The 15,647-nt window shown below is 49.8% G+C and overlaps 5 protein-coding genes across 5 annotated transcripts; 4 read left to right on the top strand and 1 right to left on the bottom strand.

The window, feature by feature from the left end:
* The first annotated feature begins 61 nt into the window (after positions 1-61).
* Positions 62-840, top strand: EURHEDRAFT_415527 (uncharacterized protein). Its single transcript, XM_040782715.1, has one exon. It carries the CDS (start codon positions 497-499, stop codon positions 728-730), a length of 234 nt encoding a protein of 77 aa, XP_040636092.1. The 5' UTR covers positions 62-496; the 3' UTR covers positions 731-840.
* Positions 841-1,859: 1,019 nt separating this feature from the next.
* EURHEDRAFT_462606 (putative cell wall biogenesis protein Mhp1) lies at positions 1,860-5,496 on the top strand (the record flags this gene model as incomplete). The annotated part of the gene is made up of 2 exons (XM_040784813.1): positions 1,860-1,911; positions 2,030-5,496. The coding sequence occupies 2 exons, from the start codon at positions 1,860-1,862 to the stop codon at positions 5,494-5,496; spliced, it is 3,519 nt and encodes a 1,172-aa protein (XP_040636091.1).
* A 477-nt stretch (positions 5,497-5,973) lies between these two features.
* Positions 5,974-7,269, top strand: EURHEDRAFT_517678 (FAD/NAD(P)-binding domain-containing protein; the record flags this gene model as incomplete). The annotated part of the gene is made up of 1 exon (XM_040786586.1): positions 5,974-7,269. The coding sequence occupies one exon, from the start codon at positions 5,974-5,976 to the stop codon at positions 7,267-7,269; it is 1,296 nt and encodes a 431-aa protein (XP_040636090.1).
* Positions 7,270-9,026: 1,757 nt separating this feature from the next.
* EURHEDRAFT_462733 (glutathione S-transferase family protein) lies at positions 9,027-9,836 on the top strand (the record flags this gene model as incomplete). Its single annotated transcript, XM_040784823.1, has 1 exon — positions 9,027-9,836. One exon carries the CDS (start codon positions 9,027-9,029, stop codon positions 9,834-9,836), a length of 810 nt encoding a protein of 269 aa, XP_040636089.1.
* A 2,251-nt stretch (positions 9,837-12,087) lies between these two features.
* EURHEDRAFT_380202 (kinase-like protein) lies at positions 12,088-12,666 on the bottom strand (the record flags this gene model as incomplete). Its single annotated transcript, XM_040779259.1, has 3 exons — positions 12,088-12,105; positions 12,165-12,470; positions 12,520-12,666. 3 exons carry the CDS (start codon positions 12,664-12,666, stop codon positions 12,088-12,090), a joined length of 471 nt encoding a protein of 156 aa, XP_040636088.1.
* Between the last annotated feature and the right edge of the window lie 2,981 nt (positions 12,667-15,647).

Genomic DNA, 15,647 nt, shown 5'->3' with positions numbered 1-15,647 from the left:
TCTGTACTCTGTATAGTACGATAGTCGGCAGAAGAGTGGATCTGTATGTACCCGGAAGAAACGAGGCTATGCCACCAGCTGATTCAGAGATCAGTGCTCTACCAGTATGTACGATTCCGGATATGGTTCGTGGATTAAGTTTGTACGGCGAGTGACAGCACATCAGCCCATGTCCGTCCCCATCATACTACTAACAGTATGCACGTAGTTTTCCATAAGAGTAGTTGGCCGATGCTAGAAAATATGGTAGAATGCTCCGGGAACGGGACACGGCAAATAACTGGCCGTCATCGAGCCGAAGATTCCGCCATTAATTCGGCGGAAGAGTTTGTATGTACTTGTACTTGTAAAGTACGGAGTGATGGGCGTGATGCTATTTCTATCCTTGTCATAATATCCCTTTTACCTTTTATTTATTTTTATATCGGTCTCGTCATTCTGCAGATGTACTGCTACTCTACGTCTACTTAAGGTAGAGGCTGATAGAGGTGATGTCATGGCAGAAAGAAGCGTATCAGCAAAGATGGTAATACTGGTAATACAGGTGCTGGTAAATGCGGGGCAGTATCTGACCAATGGAACGACATGTTATCCAAACCATGGTGATGCTGAACCAGGTCGATCACTTGCCACATATCCTAAAAAGCAAAGAAGTGCTGATTGTATTAGATCTGAGATGATTTGCATGGTATGGTTTACAGGGGGAAATATACGAAATGTATCGCAGTAGGCATCTTTAGATTTCGATAGAACGGCAAAATGCAAACATGGTTAGGCTTGGTAAGTTTGCCAAGTGCCCCTTAATACCGAGGATATGATAGGTCAGTTAGCGAGAAAATGGGGATAGCGTAGATCAAAGTTTCCAGGAGCGTATTATAATCGTACCGCTACCGCTGTATTTGCACTTGGGTATGGCGCCTTGGCAGTTGGTCGTGTGAGAGATTTCAACATCGCTAGTTATAGTGGCGATGCTCTGTAGTCTAAAGCTCTAATTGAGTGTCGTATTTTACTTTGGATTATGACAATATCATTGAACTAGTCAACTAGGTACAGAGTATAGGATTAGGGTTGGGCCAAGGACGTTAGTTCGTGCTACCATATCAAGGTATTCTCCTATTCATCTGAAGAAGCCATTCTAACCTCGTTGCTTCCCTTCGTTGTATTGCATGCTAGCATTGATACTACTGCTACATATTCTTCCATGAAGTGTAGTGTAGAATGAAACTCGTGGTTGTAAAGGGGGCTATACCAAACAAGGAAATTCCATACCCAAAATTACCGTAATACAATATTTGCACATATGGCTTGTATCGACAACCGCGGTCATACATAGAGTTCGGCCAGCAAAATCGATGGAGTCGGCTGTCACGGTTGGTCTACTCCAAGTACTAGTACTTAGCACTGGCAACTCTTCGCCTTCTGACTCCCCTCTCTCATTTTTTCTTTTATTTTTACCTTTTGATCCGTCATTGTTCTTTGTCTCCTTCTTAAACTTCTTTTACTACTATTACTACTACATATCAACTCACTCCACCATGCCCACCCTCCGCCGTCCCGCGACTATGGAACACGATCGCCGCATGTAACCATCTGCGCATCTACGAATTCCTACGGTGAATTATCACCTCTTTTCTCGATCGATTGTACATAGCGTTATTTCTCGAAAATTAGTGCCTTGTTATCGCCTGCAGCCTGGACATATTTCTCTTACTGTTGCCTTGGTTAGGCTATGCTTTGTTCTATGTGAACTCCGCTATCGCACACCGACGGTCGAACCATAGCCTTTTCGAAATCAGCAATCGCTTTATTAATTCAGCATATCCACCATGACGGAGTTACAAATACAAGGACATACTCCAATGGAGGGCGTTGAGACTGTGGATGTGAGCTGGCTCCATCATTCACAAAAAGGTGAGTACATACATGGTCGCACTCCGGCCCCGGGGTATCACAGCACACTACCAGTCTTTGGACAATCTGCGCACAGAATCCTGGTGGAATTCAAATGCTGATAGTCGATACCATCTAGATTATGTATCCCGTTCCAAGTCAGTGAACGATAAATCAGGCACTGATTCGGATCTCCCAACTTCACCGAAGCGAAATCCATCCACGTCAGATAAGAACGCCATTTCCAACGGCCATCATCCACAGCCTCCGTCGCCAACATCTGTCTTCCCAGAATACAAAGAACCTACAAATGGCGACACTCAGACTGGAGGGGCACCGAAAAGCAACGACACGAATACACACCAGAAGTCTGGAAGCAAGCCGATTTCAATCAGACGGAATTCATGGATTTCGAACCTGAGCTCGAAGTTCTCCTCTGGATCGACACCCCCGTCCCAGTCGAACATCAAAGGATCCCAGCCAAGCCCCAAGACAGCAAACTTCGACCCTCCAAATCCATTTGGAGCAGCGTATTCCCCCAAGGACAAAGAGGAGGAGAAGAAAGATGAAAGCAACCCGTTCACCTCATCCTCGCCTAGAGGCTCATCGTTCCTCTCAAATGCCTTTCGCAAGCTTTCCTCGTCCGGGAATTCCGGACTGGGCAAGGCGTCTGCGAATGGAGTTATCTGCGAACGCCGTGTGATGAACATCGATCGGAACAGAGATCGGTGTAAGGTCCCGGACCTGGACCAAGGGAAACTGCGTCGTGTCGCCTTTTCCGTGGATGTTGAAATCGCAGGGATATCGCGCAGGGAGTCCGAAGACGACGATTCCGCTCAGAGCAATGCGCGGCGTTTATTCTCCGATTCGAATAGTTCCAAGTCTAAGAAGTCGAGCCAGAAGTCAAAAGATAAGGGTGAAGCCGCTGCATCGAAAGCCCCTGAAGCCGCAGCAGTCGATAAGGAAAAGCAGGAGCAGGCCCAAACGAACAACGGCCCGTCAGATCCTGCATCGGGCGAGCGTAAAGCGGCGGAAGGCGAGGGCAAAGAACCTTCGCGGAAACAGGAGAAGAAGAAGCGCTCGGAAGAGGAAAGACGGGAGCGCAGAGAGCGCAGACGAAGGCAAGCCGTGGCGAACGGCTCAATACCTTTGCAGCTGAATGCTGATGATGAGTCCAGCGCTCCATCGCAGTCCCACCCGACGACTGATCCCGTGCGTATCTACCGTCGCTGTTGTCAGCTGCGCGAGAGCCCCGTTCTCAAGAGGATAGTCGACGAGATTTCCTCTCCTTCGTCCACCCTGGTGGAGTCGCCTGGGACAGTGGCTGCCCTCGAACTTAAGAGCTTCCCGATGACCTCGGAAGACATTGCCACGTTCTGCGACTGGCTAGCTGTCGTGCCCGTGCGTAAACTAATACTCGAGAACTGTGGTTTGACAGATGATTCGACCCGCGCCATCCTTTCAGCACTACTTTCAACCAAAACTGTTGAGCAGATGAAGCATAGACGAGGACGGCCCGGCAAGGCCAAGCCACAGACAATAACCAGCGAAGAGAGAGTTAGTGTTATAGAAAAACTGTCATTGAAGGATAATCCGAAAATTGGACCAGAGGGATGGCGCCACATCTGCCTCTTCATTCATCTTTCGAAGTCTCTGAAGGCCATTGATCTCTCGGGTATCCCCTTCCCCAAGGAATCCATTACTGCAACTATTCCTGGAGAGGTTGGATCTGCGGCCACAGAGCTCTCCACCATATTTGCAAGATCGCTGGCGGAGCGTTTCGGCGGTGATCACCTCGAAGAATTGTTGATCAGTGAATGCAGACCCGCTACGAATGATGTGCGCAAAATCTGCGATGCCCTCACTGCTGTCGGCCTGAAAAGATTCGGATTTGCCAACAACAACCTGACGAAGGAGGGTTTGGAACACGTCGTTCGGTATGTCAAGACCGGCAAATGCGAGGGCCTTGATCTTGGTGGCAATCCAATCCAGGATCACCTCGACTTGCTTAATTCCGCCATGGAGAAAGACCATCCACTTTATGCACTGAGCTTGGCGGATTGCTCTCTGACGCCTTCTGTGCTTTATCCGTTGTTCCAAGGTCTGACACGTTTGTCGAACCTGCGTTTCGTCGACTTCTCTCACAATCCAGGGCTTTTCTCTGCTCAGCCAGATGCGTTGGCCATATTTAGACGGTTCCTCCCGAAAATGACATCTCTCAAGCGCATTCACCTTGCGGATGTCAATCTCTCCGCGGACCACGCCATCGCACTCGCTGAAGTTCTTCCTGATAGCCCAAGCCTGTGCCATTTGAACATCCTGGAAAACCCCTCGATAGCTGCTCTTGCCTCTTCGACAGATGCCCGCAGTCAGGAGGAGGCATGCGCTGTTTATGCATCCCTTATGGCCGCCGTCCGGGTTTCACGGACTATCATTGCCGTTGATATCGAAGTCCCCAGCGCAGAAAACAACGAAGTCGTGAAGGCTCTGGCATCCCAGATCGTCGCTTACTCCCTTCGTAACCTCCAACGAGGAGCCATTGCAGAGGAAATCACCGGTCCTACGGAGCTCGTCGCTGATCGAGCTGACGTCCCAATTCCCGAAGTTCTACAGCACATTGTTGGCAACGGCTTTGGCGACGAATGCGACGATGAAGAAGATGATCTTGCCCCGGACGAAGACTACGTTATTGGCGGTACTGGAGTGGTAAAGGCTCTAGGTGTGTGCTTGGGTGCGAGGGACCATCATACCCTTGGCGACCAGTCCGCACCGCCTAGTGGCACTACAACTCCCCGGCACAGGAAATCCAGATCTCTTGCCAATAATACCAAGAGGCCACGAGACATGTCAAAGAACTTGCTAGAGACCGCCCGCAATATCCGTACCAGGATTCAGTCTGCTCTTGTTCGCGAGGACAAGGCTGGCAACGAAACGAACTACAGGCGCTTGCAATTCCTCGATTTTACACTCCATCGGATGATCCAGCGGTTCGAGGATGAGTATCCAGAAACGCGGGTCTTCTTCCCGCCTGTCCCCAGGGCTGCTGCGGATAGCAGCTCTCAGCATTCTGGAGACTCTGCCAATGGATCGGGTACCAATAGCGGAGGCCAGCTTAATCTGAATAACATCGACAACGAAAATGCTATTGACGATGAAGATACGGAGCATTATGCCATTGGTCGCCTTTCTCGCGCCAGTTCAATGACGTCTCTCCACTCCCGTGCAATGACCTCCGAAGAAGGCCATGTCCATCGATTGGGTCAGGGCCTCCGCCGCGACTTCCTCAGCCCGTCCATCGACCAAGAAGCGGATGATGATGATGATGGTGACGATTCTTCGGGCCTTGATGATGCTTATATCGCCGCGTTGCGCGACAAACTGGACCGTCTGCATGAAGAACAAGAGCGTTCTTCTCGTTTCTCGGATAAGACTTTCGAGGAACTGGGTTCGACCGTGGACGATCTCTGGACGACCCAGAGGCAAGACTCAGAGGCGTTTGAGAGGTTCAAGCAAAGCCAGATTGCTGCTCAGATTAACAGTGGCAGGCGGAGTCGGCCTGGCACTGCCAATGGCGCGGGCCAGGATTCTGAAGAGAGGTCTTCATAATATTACGCCATCTATTGTATCTCTTTCTTTTCTTGGGTATATCGGATACCCCGAGGATGATTACACGCAAAGCTGTTTACATTTATGTTTTCTGGGTCCGGTTTCTTCTGCAGCGTCATATATATCGCGTTTCATGAACTTTACGATCTCCCTTCATGTTTGTAACCATGTATTCTGGGTTGTTTGAATGCGTACTAGCTTGGTTTTTGGTCTTTACTAGATGGATAGCGTTGGCCATTGCCAAATACCCAATGATATCAACTTAGGCTTAGCAGCAACCTTTCGGTTCATGATTTCTCGCCATCTTGTCTTCGGGAAGGTTGGTGAAAGACTTGTGTACGGAGAAATAGTCCCATGTCTCTGGAGCTCTTTTCCGGGGGGCATCATGCATACATCATTTCCCATATTTGGGTTCATACAAAACCACCATACCTGCCGAAAATGTCAACTCAATCTGTCAATTTCTCAGACCATACAATGGACCACCACTGTCACCACCATAAAGAAAGAGTCGCCATCATTGGCACAGGATGGGCTGGATATGCACTATCCCACGGCCTGGACCTAAACAAATACTGTGTCATTGTGGTCTCCCCCGACACAACATCGAACATGACCCCGCTCCTTGCCAGCGTTGCCTGCGGACTGTTCGACTTTCGAATAGCCCAGGAGCCCATCCGGCGCAAAAGCCGTGATATCAAATACATCAAGGCCTGCGTGACCCACATTGACTTTGAGGAGAAGATGCTCGGCTGCCATCCGGCCTTTAGCCACCTGGCAATGACTGAGAGCAGAGACCGTGAGTTTGGTGTCCATTACGACAAGGTCGTCATCGCACCGGGAACAATAAACAACACCTTCAACATCCCCGGTGTCGCAGAACATGCCTACTTCCTCAAAACGGTAAGAGACGCACAGGCAATCCGCAACCGCATCAGTGAAATGTTCGAAATGGCCTCCATCCCAGCCATCCCTGAAGACAAACAACGCCAGCTCCTAAACGTCATCATCGTCGGCGGCGGCCCCACTGGCATCGAAATGGCAGCCGAACTTACGGATCTCTTTCAATACGACTACACCCAGCTCTACCCACACCTCCGCGACAAAATGCGCGTATCTGTCCACACAGTCTCGCACAAGATCCTTTCCCCCTACGATGCAAACCTGCAAGAATATGCAACCCAGTCCCTAAACCGCAACAATGTCTGGGTCAAGTTCGACTCACACATCACGAACGTCACAGCCGACACCATCGAAACGGAAGAAGAAGGCCGCATAGGTTACGGCCTCCTCGTCTGGGCTACGGGCGACAAATCCACCCCCTTAGTCGACTCCCTTGACGTCTCCAAATCATCCCATGGCATGCACCGTATTCTAACAGACTCTCGCCTGCGCGTACTCAGGAAAGACAACACAGTCAACACCGACGCCTACGCACTAGGCGATGCAGCAGACATCGACGGCAAGAGTCTCCCGCCAACCGCCGAAGTAGCTTTACAAAAAGCAGACTATCTAATCCACCAGTTTAATACGTTTCCGGCGCCGGATATTGAGCCTGGCGTCCCGTTTCGGTATCAACAGAGGCAGCTGGTTACGTATACGGGGAGGAAGGACGGGGTTGTTGCGGGGAAGAAGGAATATAGTGGGTATGGGGCGTGGTTGAGTTGGAGGTCTGGGGATTTGATGTGGACGAGGTCGTGGAGGAGGAAGATTATGATTTGTATGACTTGGGTTTTGAATTGGTGGGGTGGGAGGGATATTGCGAGGAATTGATCTAATTTTTTTTCGTTTAGGTACAGTAGTAGAGGAACCTAACATGCCATAGTAAGGAATTTGATATTCAATATCTACCTGGAATTATAATAACCTTGCTCACTGGAAGAAATAAATTCAACGTTGCATACCTGCGCTCATGCATGCTGGAGAATTGGCTTATCATACATCTGATGCTGACCACGGTTTGTACATGAGCACTTGTCATCATCCGTGGGCAATTGGTTGAATCGCCCGTTATATTTTGAGGACAAGGTCCTCAACCACATCAGCTTTCCTTTTCTGCAAAACGAGCCATGCCGCATGTCGATCTCTCGTACCACACATTCACCGATTTCTCTTACACTTGCACCAGAAGTTCTGATGAAGGTCACCGTGAAAAGTAGTAATTAGACGGCATATCTTGTGATGTTTGTAGTGATAAAACCGATCATGGCAGTGTCCACAATGTTTGGATTCAGTATTTCGTGGTCCATGGATGTTGAAATGGTTGACTTCGGAACTTAGGGTTCCTGTTTTGGAAGAAACACATACGGTCCCGTTTGTTTTCAATGGCAACGAATACGAATTCACAACACTCTGTCGAATGACCGAAGACCCGACAGGCACGTATCATTGCTAAGACACGTTAGTATGCGCGATATATAACTGGGATTTTCGGAAGGTGCACAGAATACATGCCCATCTGAACAGTGCTTTGGTTTCCACTGCCATTTGGTTTATCTCCACTTCCGGAGAAGCGTACCATAGGAAATAGTCACAGTGAGTGTTAACTAATCGTAGCTCATTTCTGTGAAAGTTGTTGTTCGAGTTCTCGAATTATCGAACGACTGATCAATGAGCAAGATATTGATCTTAGCAACCAATCCTTTGACGGGAATGCGCCCCTTACAATTGCGCTGACGTTTCGCCAATCTTACGTCTTCCAACTCCCCTTGTCTGATAGGCGGACAAATGCCAACATCTGCGATCACCATGGCCAAAACCCACTGCATAGAGCGTGGAAATTGGAGATTACAGGCCATTCAAATGCTGGTACAAAACCCACGAGCTGATGTCAATCATTTTAACCACCGGCAGAAAACTCCGTTACATCCTGCTGTCAAAGGATGCGGCCGTTTTCTCTTCATCAACAAACAGCTGCTCATCATCAAAGCTATGCTTTTGAGTCCCTACACCAACCCTGACCATCTGAGTGGTTGTTAAGGGCTAAGCCTGCGGCGCTAATAATTAGCTATCATATAGGAGATTTCGTTGAAGGGAAGAGCGGATGTCCGGACAGCTTTTATATACAAATGTGTGTTATGTGGGGTATAGCCAGGTAACCCCTCTGGTCATCCCTCCGAATAAAATATCGTTTATTCTAAAGGCGCAGCCTGTGACAATGAGAATGGATACACTACAGTCTGGTACGCGATGAACAGCTCCGAATAGGGCTACCAAGATTTCCCAGCTATATAAAGTCTGAGTCACCCGTCATAACTAGTTAGTTGCCCTGCTCTATCTGCATACGGGCCATTCCCCACTTTGTACATGATTCATTATTACTCATTACTCATTATTACTCGACCATCACCGCCCTCCACACGAATCGGTATATATAAATGCTTTCCAGGGATCAATTGACAGCTCAAAACAAACCCATTCCGATTCACAGAGTACATCACGCTCCACTGACTCCTCCAACTCCAATTCCTCGTGCAAATTTCACCATGACACCTACAACCTCGACCTCAACCTCACCTACCACGGCCCTAATGACCTTCTACGACATCGCCCTCGCACCCCCCATCCAAAAAAGCGCCTGCTCCCCAAACCCCTGGAAAACCCGCTACGCCCTGAACTTCAAAAACACTCCCTACAAAACAACCTGGGTGCCCCTAGCCGACATCAGCTCCGTCCGCGGCGCTTTCAATATCCCCGCCTCGCGCAAATTCGCCGACGGATCCCCCTACCACACCCTGCCCGTTCTCTCCGACCCAGCCACCGGGCGCATACTGGGCGACTCCCTGGAAATTGCGACATACTTGCAGAAACAATACCCGTCCTCGGGGGCGGGGGACTTGTTCCCGCCGCAGGAGCTGGGGTTCGTCTTTGGGCGGGACTTAGAGCTTCACGCACCGATTGCGGAGGCGGCAGTGGAGGGGCATATTGCGGCATACGCGAAGTTTAATACGAATGTGGATGCTGCGTTTAGTGCGCATGCGCAGCTAGGAGTGCAAGAGTTTCCTTTTGATCCTGCTACTGCAGAGGAGAACAAGGCGGAGTTCTCACGGAGGATTGGAGTGCCGTGGGAAATGCTGGGGATTAGTGGGGAGGAGAGGGGGAAGTTGTTGAGGTCGTTTGAGGAGACCCTAGGCGGGCTTGCGAGCTTGTATAACAGGAATGCGAGTGGGCCTTTTCTGATAGGGGATAGGGCAAGTTATGCTGATTTTATTGTGGGGGGATGGTTGCACTGGGCTCGGGGCACATTGCCAGGGGAGGAGTGGAAAGCGTTGAAGGGGTGGCATAACGGTATATTTGGAAGGTTGCATGAGGCGCTAGAGGTGTTTGCGCAGATTGATTAGATCTGGGTAAATGGGCTGGGTAATGGATAATGGATAATGCTGTGTAATTTTAGATAGACAAGCACTCGACCAGCTGTGTGTGGGTATACGAGTTAATAGGCAAATACACTTCTCTCGTTAAAATTGGACCTCTCTGTATACGACCTCGTTAGTCGCGGATAGTCGACTCCTCCGGACCTCCATCCCCCGATCCCCATTTCACTATCAACCGTCGTCGGTATTGGCGTCACGTGCCGTGGCTTACACGGCCAACCCTATTACCACAACCGTTCACCATTAGCCAACGGGATTCCTGGTTCCTTGCCCAGACTCATGACTGTCCCGTGCGCCTTGTTTCCCTCAGCAAACCATGACCTGCGCAGCAACGCTGAAATGTTCACCCGCCGCTCACCCTCACGCTCCTGGGCTCAACTTAGCCTGTCCAAGCCTGACGTCCTTCCTTGGTCCATTTTCCAGCTTTTAATCTTGAATTCGCTATGTGTATCCCGTCACGCGTCGCCGTTTCCAACTTGACTTGCATGTCGCATCCAATGAGGAAAGCAGTGCCAGTACCAACCTCCCAGAAACCTTCTCGAACCATCGGTCCGATTGCTCTGATGGTGAGTCGGAGTTAGAAGACGGCAGTGACAGTTCCGTAGATGATACCGATGATGACCCTGCGGCGATGATGAGGAACAGTACTCAACAGAATACTATCTGTCAAAGGCTGAATGCCTTGACGTTTCCCAACTGCGTCAGCGGCGGTATAGTCCAAAGGCCCAGGAGAAACCGAATGAAACTCGGGACTATTGGGACCGGTGAGGAGGGCGCTCCCCTAACAGTCAATGCTTTAATACTAAGTAATTGTCTTTTTGGTCAGATTTTGCGGAGGTGGACACCTTGACCCAGCCGAGTGTTTCTTGTGGCTTTCGGATACAGAAGAAAAAGTACGCTTCCCTGAAGCCTTCTTCAGCTGGCGCTGCGACCAACGGCGGGGTCAAAAAGGACGTCGAGCTCTGGGAATCAAGTATAGAAGCTCACTGGAGACATTTTCGAAAACGTGGCATCTGATCTACAAACACAAAGTCGGTCAAGGGCCGCACCAACCTGCCCTCTACCAATGCGGATTCGAACTCTACAACTTTGGTCAGAAATGGGTCTCTCAAGGGCAATTTTACCGCCATGGCCAAGCAAACCCTGCCATCCAAGATGGGTGACAAATGTGCTCGGGTTGTCTTAAACTGCCTGACTTGTATGGATGATACCAATGCCGACTTTGGCGATCGGGTTCAGTTTGAGGATGAAGATGGAATTTTTATTGGCGTCAAGTACACCGAGAAGGTATGAAATTGCTTATTGGTCATAAAATATCCATGGCAGCAGAGGACTCATTATGTTGCAGATCCTATTACAACTTGGTGAAGTTTCAGTTTGATAACTAGAATTGCAGCATTCATCGTGTAATGTAATCCACAGTAGAGCTGTCCCATCATCTACAATTATTCCCTTACGCATCACTCGTTCACCACCACTATGCGGGGTGTCTCTCGTTAAGATCCAATGCTGATGGCTATTATATCTTATCAGAATAAAATGGCTAATAGGTCTGGTGTTCGCAATGGACTCGTTTATGGTTTGCTGCTGGATTGAACGTCCCATTACCGACACATTCGTTGAAAGGAAAGAATAGAATGAGTGGCCATGAGCTAGGGTCAATATGCTGATTGAGGTTGTATGTACTGTCTTAAAAATAAGGAAATTAGGACCGGCGACGTGCCTTACTGGTGAAATCTCGGGGGCTTTTTGTGCCTGTATGGTCTTGGCCTAGTACCTTCTCCCGCCCTTGTAGAGCTTGTTGAAGCATTGTCTCTGCCTCTTTGTATTTTTGCTGCTGATAGAGAGTCCAGCCATATGTATGGATGTGATTTCTGCACGATTTTGCTCGAGGGCTGTGCCTTGGGTGTGCATAGCCTGTGATAATTGAAGCCCTGACGAAAGGTACGCCTCGCCCTCTTTTTGTGTCATGGAGATCGGATGTGCCGTGCGTACTGAACGTTGACTTCTTGTCCCGTTTAACGCGCTCCATCTTGCCGAGGCCTCTGTAGGTTCCAGTGAACCACGCGCTGTTCTGCGAGGCCTTTCCATACTCAGCGTATTATATATAGAGTCTGCGGTTAGTCTATGTTGTGTTTCATTGGTGATTAATCTCTTGTTTGCTTGCCAGTCGGGGTCTGACGCACAAAAATTTTCCAGCCATTCATGCTTTAAAGCATCACTTGCCGACAGTCGGCTGGCAGCTGTTGTAGTCAACAGATCCTGTGTAATGAAATCATGGCATTCTCTGCTAACACCCAAAGACCCCAAAGCCGATTCCGGGAAATCACAGTTTTCTATGCATCTCCGTAATTCGGTCTCCTTATTGAATGGAAGTGTTGCAGTGATCATGTAGTGCACCAAAACACCAAGGGACCGCATATCCACCTTGTCCGTGTACTGCAAATCCGACTCCTGGTTTACAACGACCTCAGGTGCGATGAAGCCAAGTGCACCGACTGCTGTTCGAAGGAATGTTCTTCCTTCATGGACACGTTTGCTGATCCCAAAGTCGCCAGTCTTGGCCCACCAGTCTGGGCCTTTCCTAACTACAAATATATTCTAATCTGTTAAACATCCCTCCATGTTGACAGCGTCGAGGAGCACTTACTGCTGGTTTTACATCTCGGTGGGCAAATCCATTTAGACGCAGCTGTTCAAGGCCCTCCAGAAGTTGATGAGCAACGTGCTGGGCCTCCCACTCAGGTAACGGTCGTCCTAGATGGGTTTGAAGATCGCCTAGTTCGAAATATTCCATTGCGATGTACGCATGTTTTGCATCCTCGTACTCCGTATCGAGGGTAGTATCGAGTCCTTACTCCTTGCATCCAATGACCCAGTTAGGGTACAACGCTTACTCAATACTTATTCAGCGCCTATGTATCACGTGAATTTTCTCCGCGATGCTTACGTCATACCACGGGGTAACTTGTGTGCACGCAAGAACCGCGACAGAAGACGGTTTGGATTGTGATATTCGTTGGGGAGACAGATGGGAAGTTGAAGAAGAAGGTGGTAACACGCATAACTAGTGTGGGCATTACAATTACAGGCAATCTCTAGTAAGCTCACCATTCCGATGAACACTCCTCGGGCCCTCCCGTTCACATGTCAGTCCGCGTGAGCATCTTCGGTGTTTTGTCCAGCTTCATTCCTCCTTCTTTCCATCCGTCTATCCTCAAACAACAGTGATGGTCATGCTCGCTCTCTTTGATTCTGGCTAGGGCTTTTCCATCTTAAAGTCCAACAAGAAACAAAAAATGGCCGCGCAGTCTAAGCTGCTCCCCCCCGAGCGCTCCATTCGGCATCTCCTCTCCAGCTTATCGAAACTCTACCTCCGCAACCGCACCCGTATCACTCGAACCGTCTACCTAGCCCTCTTCGCCGCTCTAGCAAAGCGCATCCATGGCGCTATCTCCGAGCAGAAAGCTGCCTCTCGGCAACAGGTAGAGTTGCGACGACGACCAGGGACCAGTAGTCTCGGCAGCGGCGCCACGGACAGCGGGGGCGGCGACCGATCGCGTAAGAAAGTTGGGGTGAATCGGGAGTTCTTTCGGAATTTACTCCGGTTGCTGAAGGTTGTAATTCCTGGTTGGCGGACTAAGGAGATGCGGTTGCTTGTGGGGCATAGTGTGTTTTTGGTGCTGCGGACGTTGCTTAGTTTGTATGTGGCCGAATTGGATGGTAGGCTGGTGAGCAACTTGGTGCGTGGAAAGGGGAGGGATTTCTTGCTGGGGCTTGTGTGGTGGATGATTGTTGCGGTGCCCGCGACGTTTACGAATTCGATGGTGAGTGCCAGAGAGTCAAGGAATGTATGCATGCGCTGACTGTCTAGCTTTCCTATCACCAATGCAAACTTGCCCTTAGCTACCGGAAACGTCTAACGGACCACATCCACGAGAAATACCTGTCTAACATGACATTCTATGCGATCTCCGCGCTAGATGACCGGGTCAAGAACCCCGACCAGCTGATCACGGTGGACGTCTCGAGATTCTCAGATAGCCTGGCAGAGCTCTATGGCAACCTAGCCAAGCCGGTCCTTGATATGGCCATCTATACCTTTTCACTCTCCAGAAGTGTAGGTTCAGAGGGTCTCTTTATCATGAGCTTGGTGGTGCAACTATCAGCCAACGTCATGCGTGCCCTAACACCACCGTTTGGCAAGTATGTCGCCGACGAGGCCATGTTGGAAGGGGAGTTCCGGTTCCTTCACACTAGACTCATTGATTACAGTGAGGAAGTGGCGCTCTACCACGGCCACGAGGCTGAGAAGGATACTCTGGACAAGGGGTACTTCACTCTGATCAAGCATGTGAATCGCATCCTGCGGAGGCGTCTGTATCATGGTTTCATGGAGGACTTTGTGATCAAGTACTTCTGGGGTGCTCTGGGCTTGGTGCTTTGCAGTGTTCCTGTGTTCTTCAAGACCCCTGGGAAAATCACCCAGTCCGCTGGGGATCGGACGGAAAGTAAGTACCCTCAGCTGTCTTACATGTCCCCGAAGATTTTAACACGTTACAGGCTTCGTTACGAACCGACGAATGCTGCTCTCCGCATCAGACGCTTTCGGCCGCTTAATGTTCTCCTACAAAGAAATCTCCGAACTAGCCGGCCACACATCCCGCGTCTCCTCCCTCCTAGAAGTAATGGACGACCTCCTGGCCGGCCGCTTCGAAAAGAAACTCGTCTCCACAGCCTCAACCGAAGAAAACGCCTGTGTCCTATCCGGCCGCGGCACCATCGAAGAAAGCCCCTCCATCGAATTCACAGACGTCCCCATCGTCTCCCCCAACGGCGACGTTCTCGTCCGCAAACTCTCTTTCACCATCCACTCAGGCGACCATCTCCTCATAGTCGGCCCCAACGGCTGCGGTAAATCCTCCCTCTTCCGCATCCTAGGCGGCCTGTGGCCTGTGTATGGTGGCATCGTTAAGAAACCCCGCTTCGATGAGATCTTCTATATTCCGCAACGACCCTATCTGTCCCGCGGAACCCTCCGCCAACAGGTCATCTACCCGGACGGTGTGCGAGAAATGCACCACAAGGGTGTGACAGATGACGACCTAGCTGAGATCCTCTCCATCGTCGAAATCGCTTCCGTCATCGACCGTCCTGGTGGCTGGGACGCAGAGGAAGAATGGCGCGATGTGCTCTCTGGTGGCCTTCAGCAGCGAATCGCCATGGCCCGTCTCTTCTACCATAAACCCAAGTTTGCGATCCTAGACGAGTGCACGTCTTCTGTGACCCTGGAGATCGAACGTGTTATGTACGAGACCGCTAAGAAGTTGGAGATCACATTAATGACAGTATCGCATCGACGGAGTTTGTGGAAATATCATAAGAAGATCCTACAGTTTGATGGGCAGGGGAGTTATGTGTTCACTGGCTTGGATTGGGAAAGGAGGTTGAAGCTTGAAGAGTATGCCTTGCCCCTTTTCTTGTCTGTTATTATGAAAAACTGATGCTAACCACTATCACCGAACAGTGAGAAAGATGACCTGGAGCTCCAACTCCGCGCCATCCCGGATATTCAACGACGTATTACCGAGTTGAGCTCATAGTTCTTTCTCGCTTCGGTAGTTTATTCGTTGGTTGGTTGTCTGTTTGTTTGGCGTGATTACCCCTCCTTTGTTTATGTTCTTGTTCTTCCTCGTTCTCTTGCTTTATAGAGCATAGAGAGAGCTGTGGTTTGGAAGTGATCTGATGTTTGGATTTGATATTGGATGTACCCCCTTT

This window comes from Aspergillus ruber (assembly GCF_000600275.1).
Source record: "Aspergillus ruber CBS 135680 unplaced genomic scaffold scaffold00027, whole genome shotgun sequence".
Classification (NCBI taxonomy): domain Eukaryota; kingdom Fungi; phylum Ascomycota; class Eurotiomycetes; order Eurotiales; family Aspergillaceae; genus Aspergillus; species Aspergillus ruber.
The sequence above is the reverse complement of the archived record's forward strand: the minus strand, read 5'-3'. Positions and strand labels throughout refer to the sequence as shown.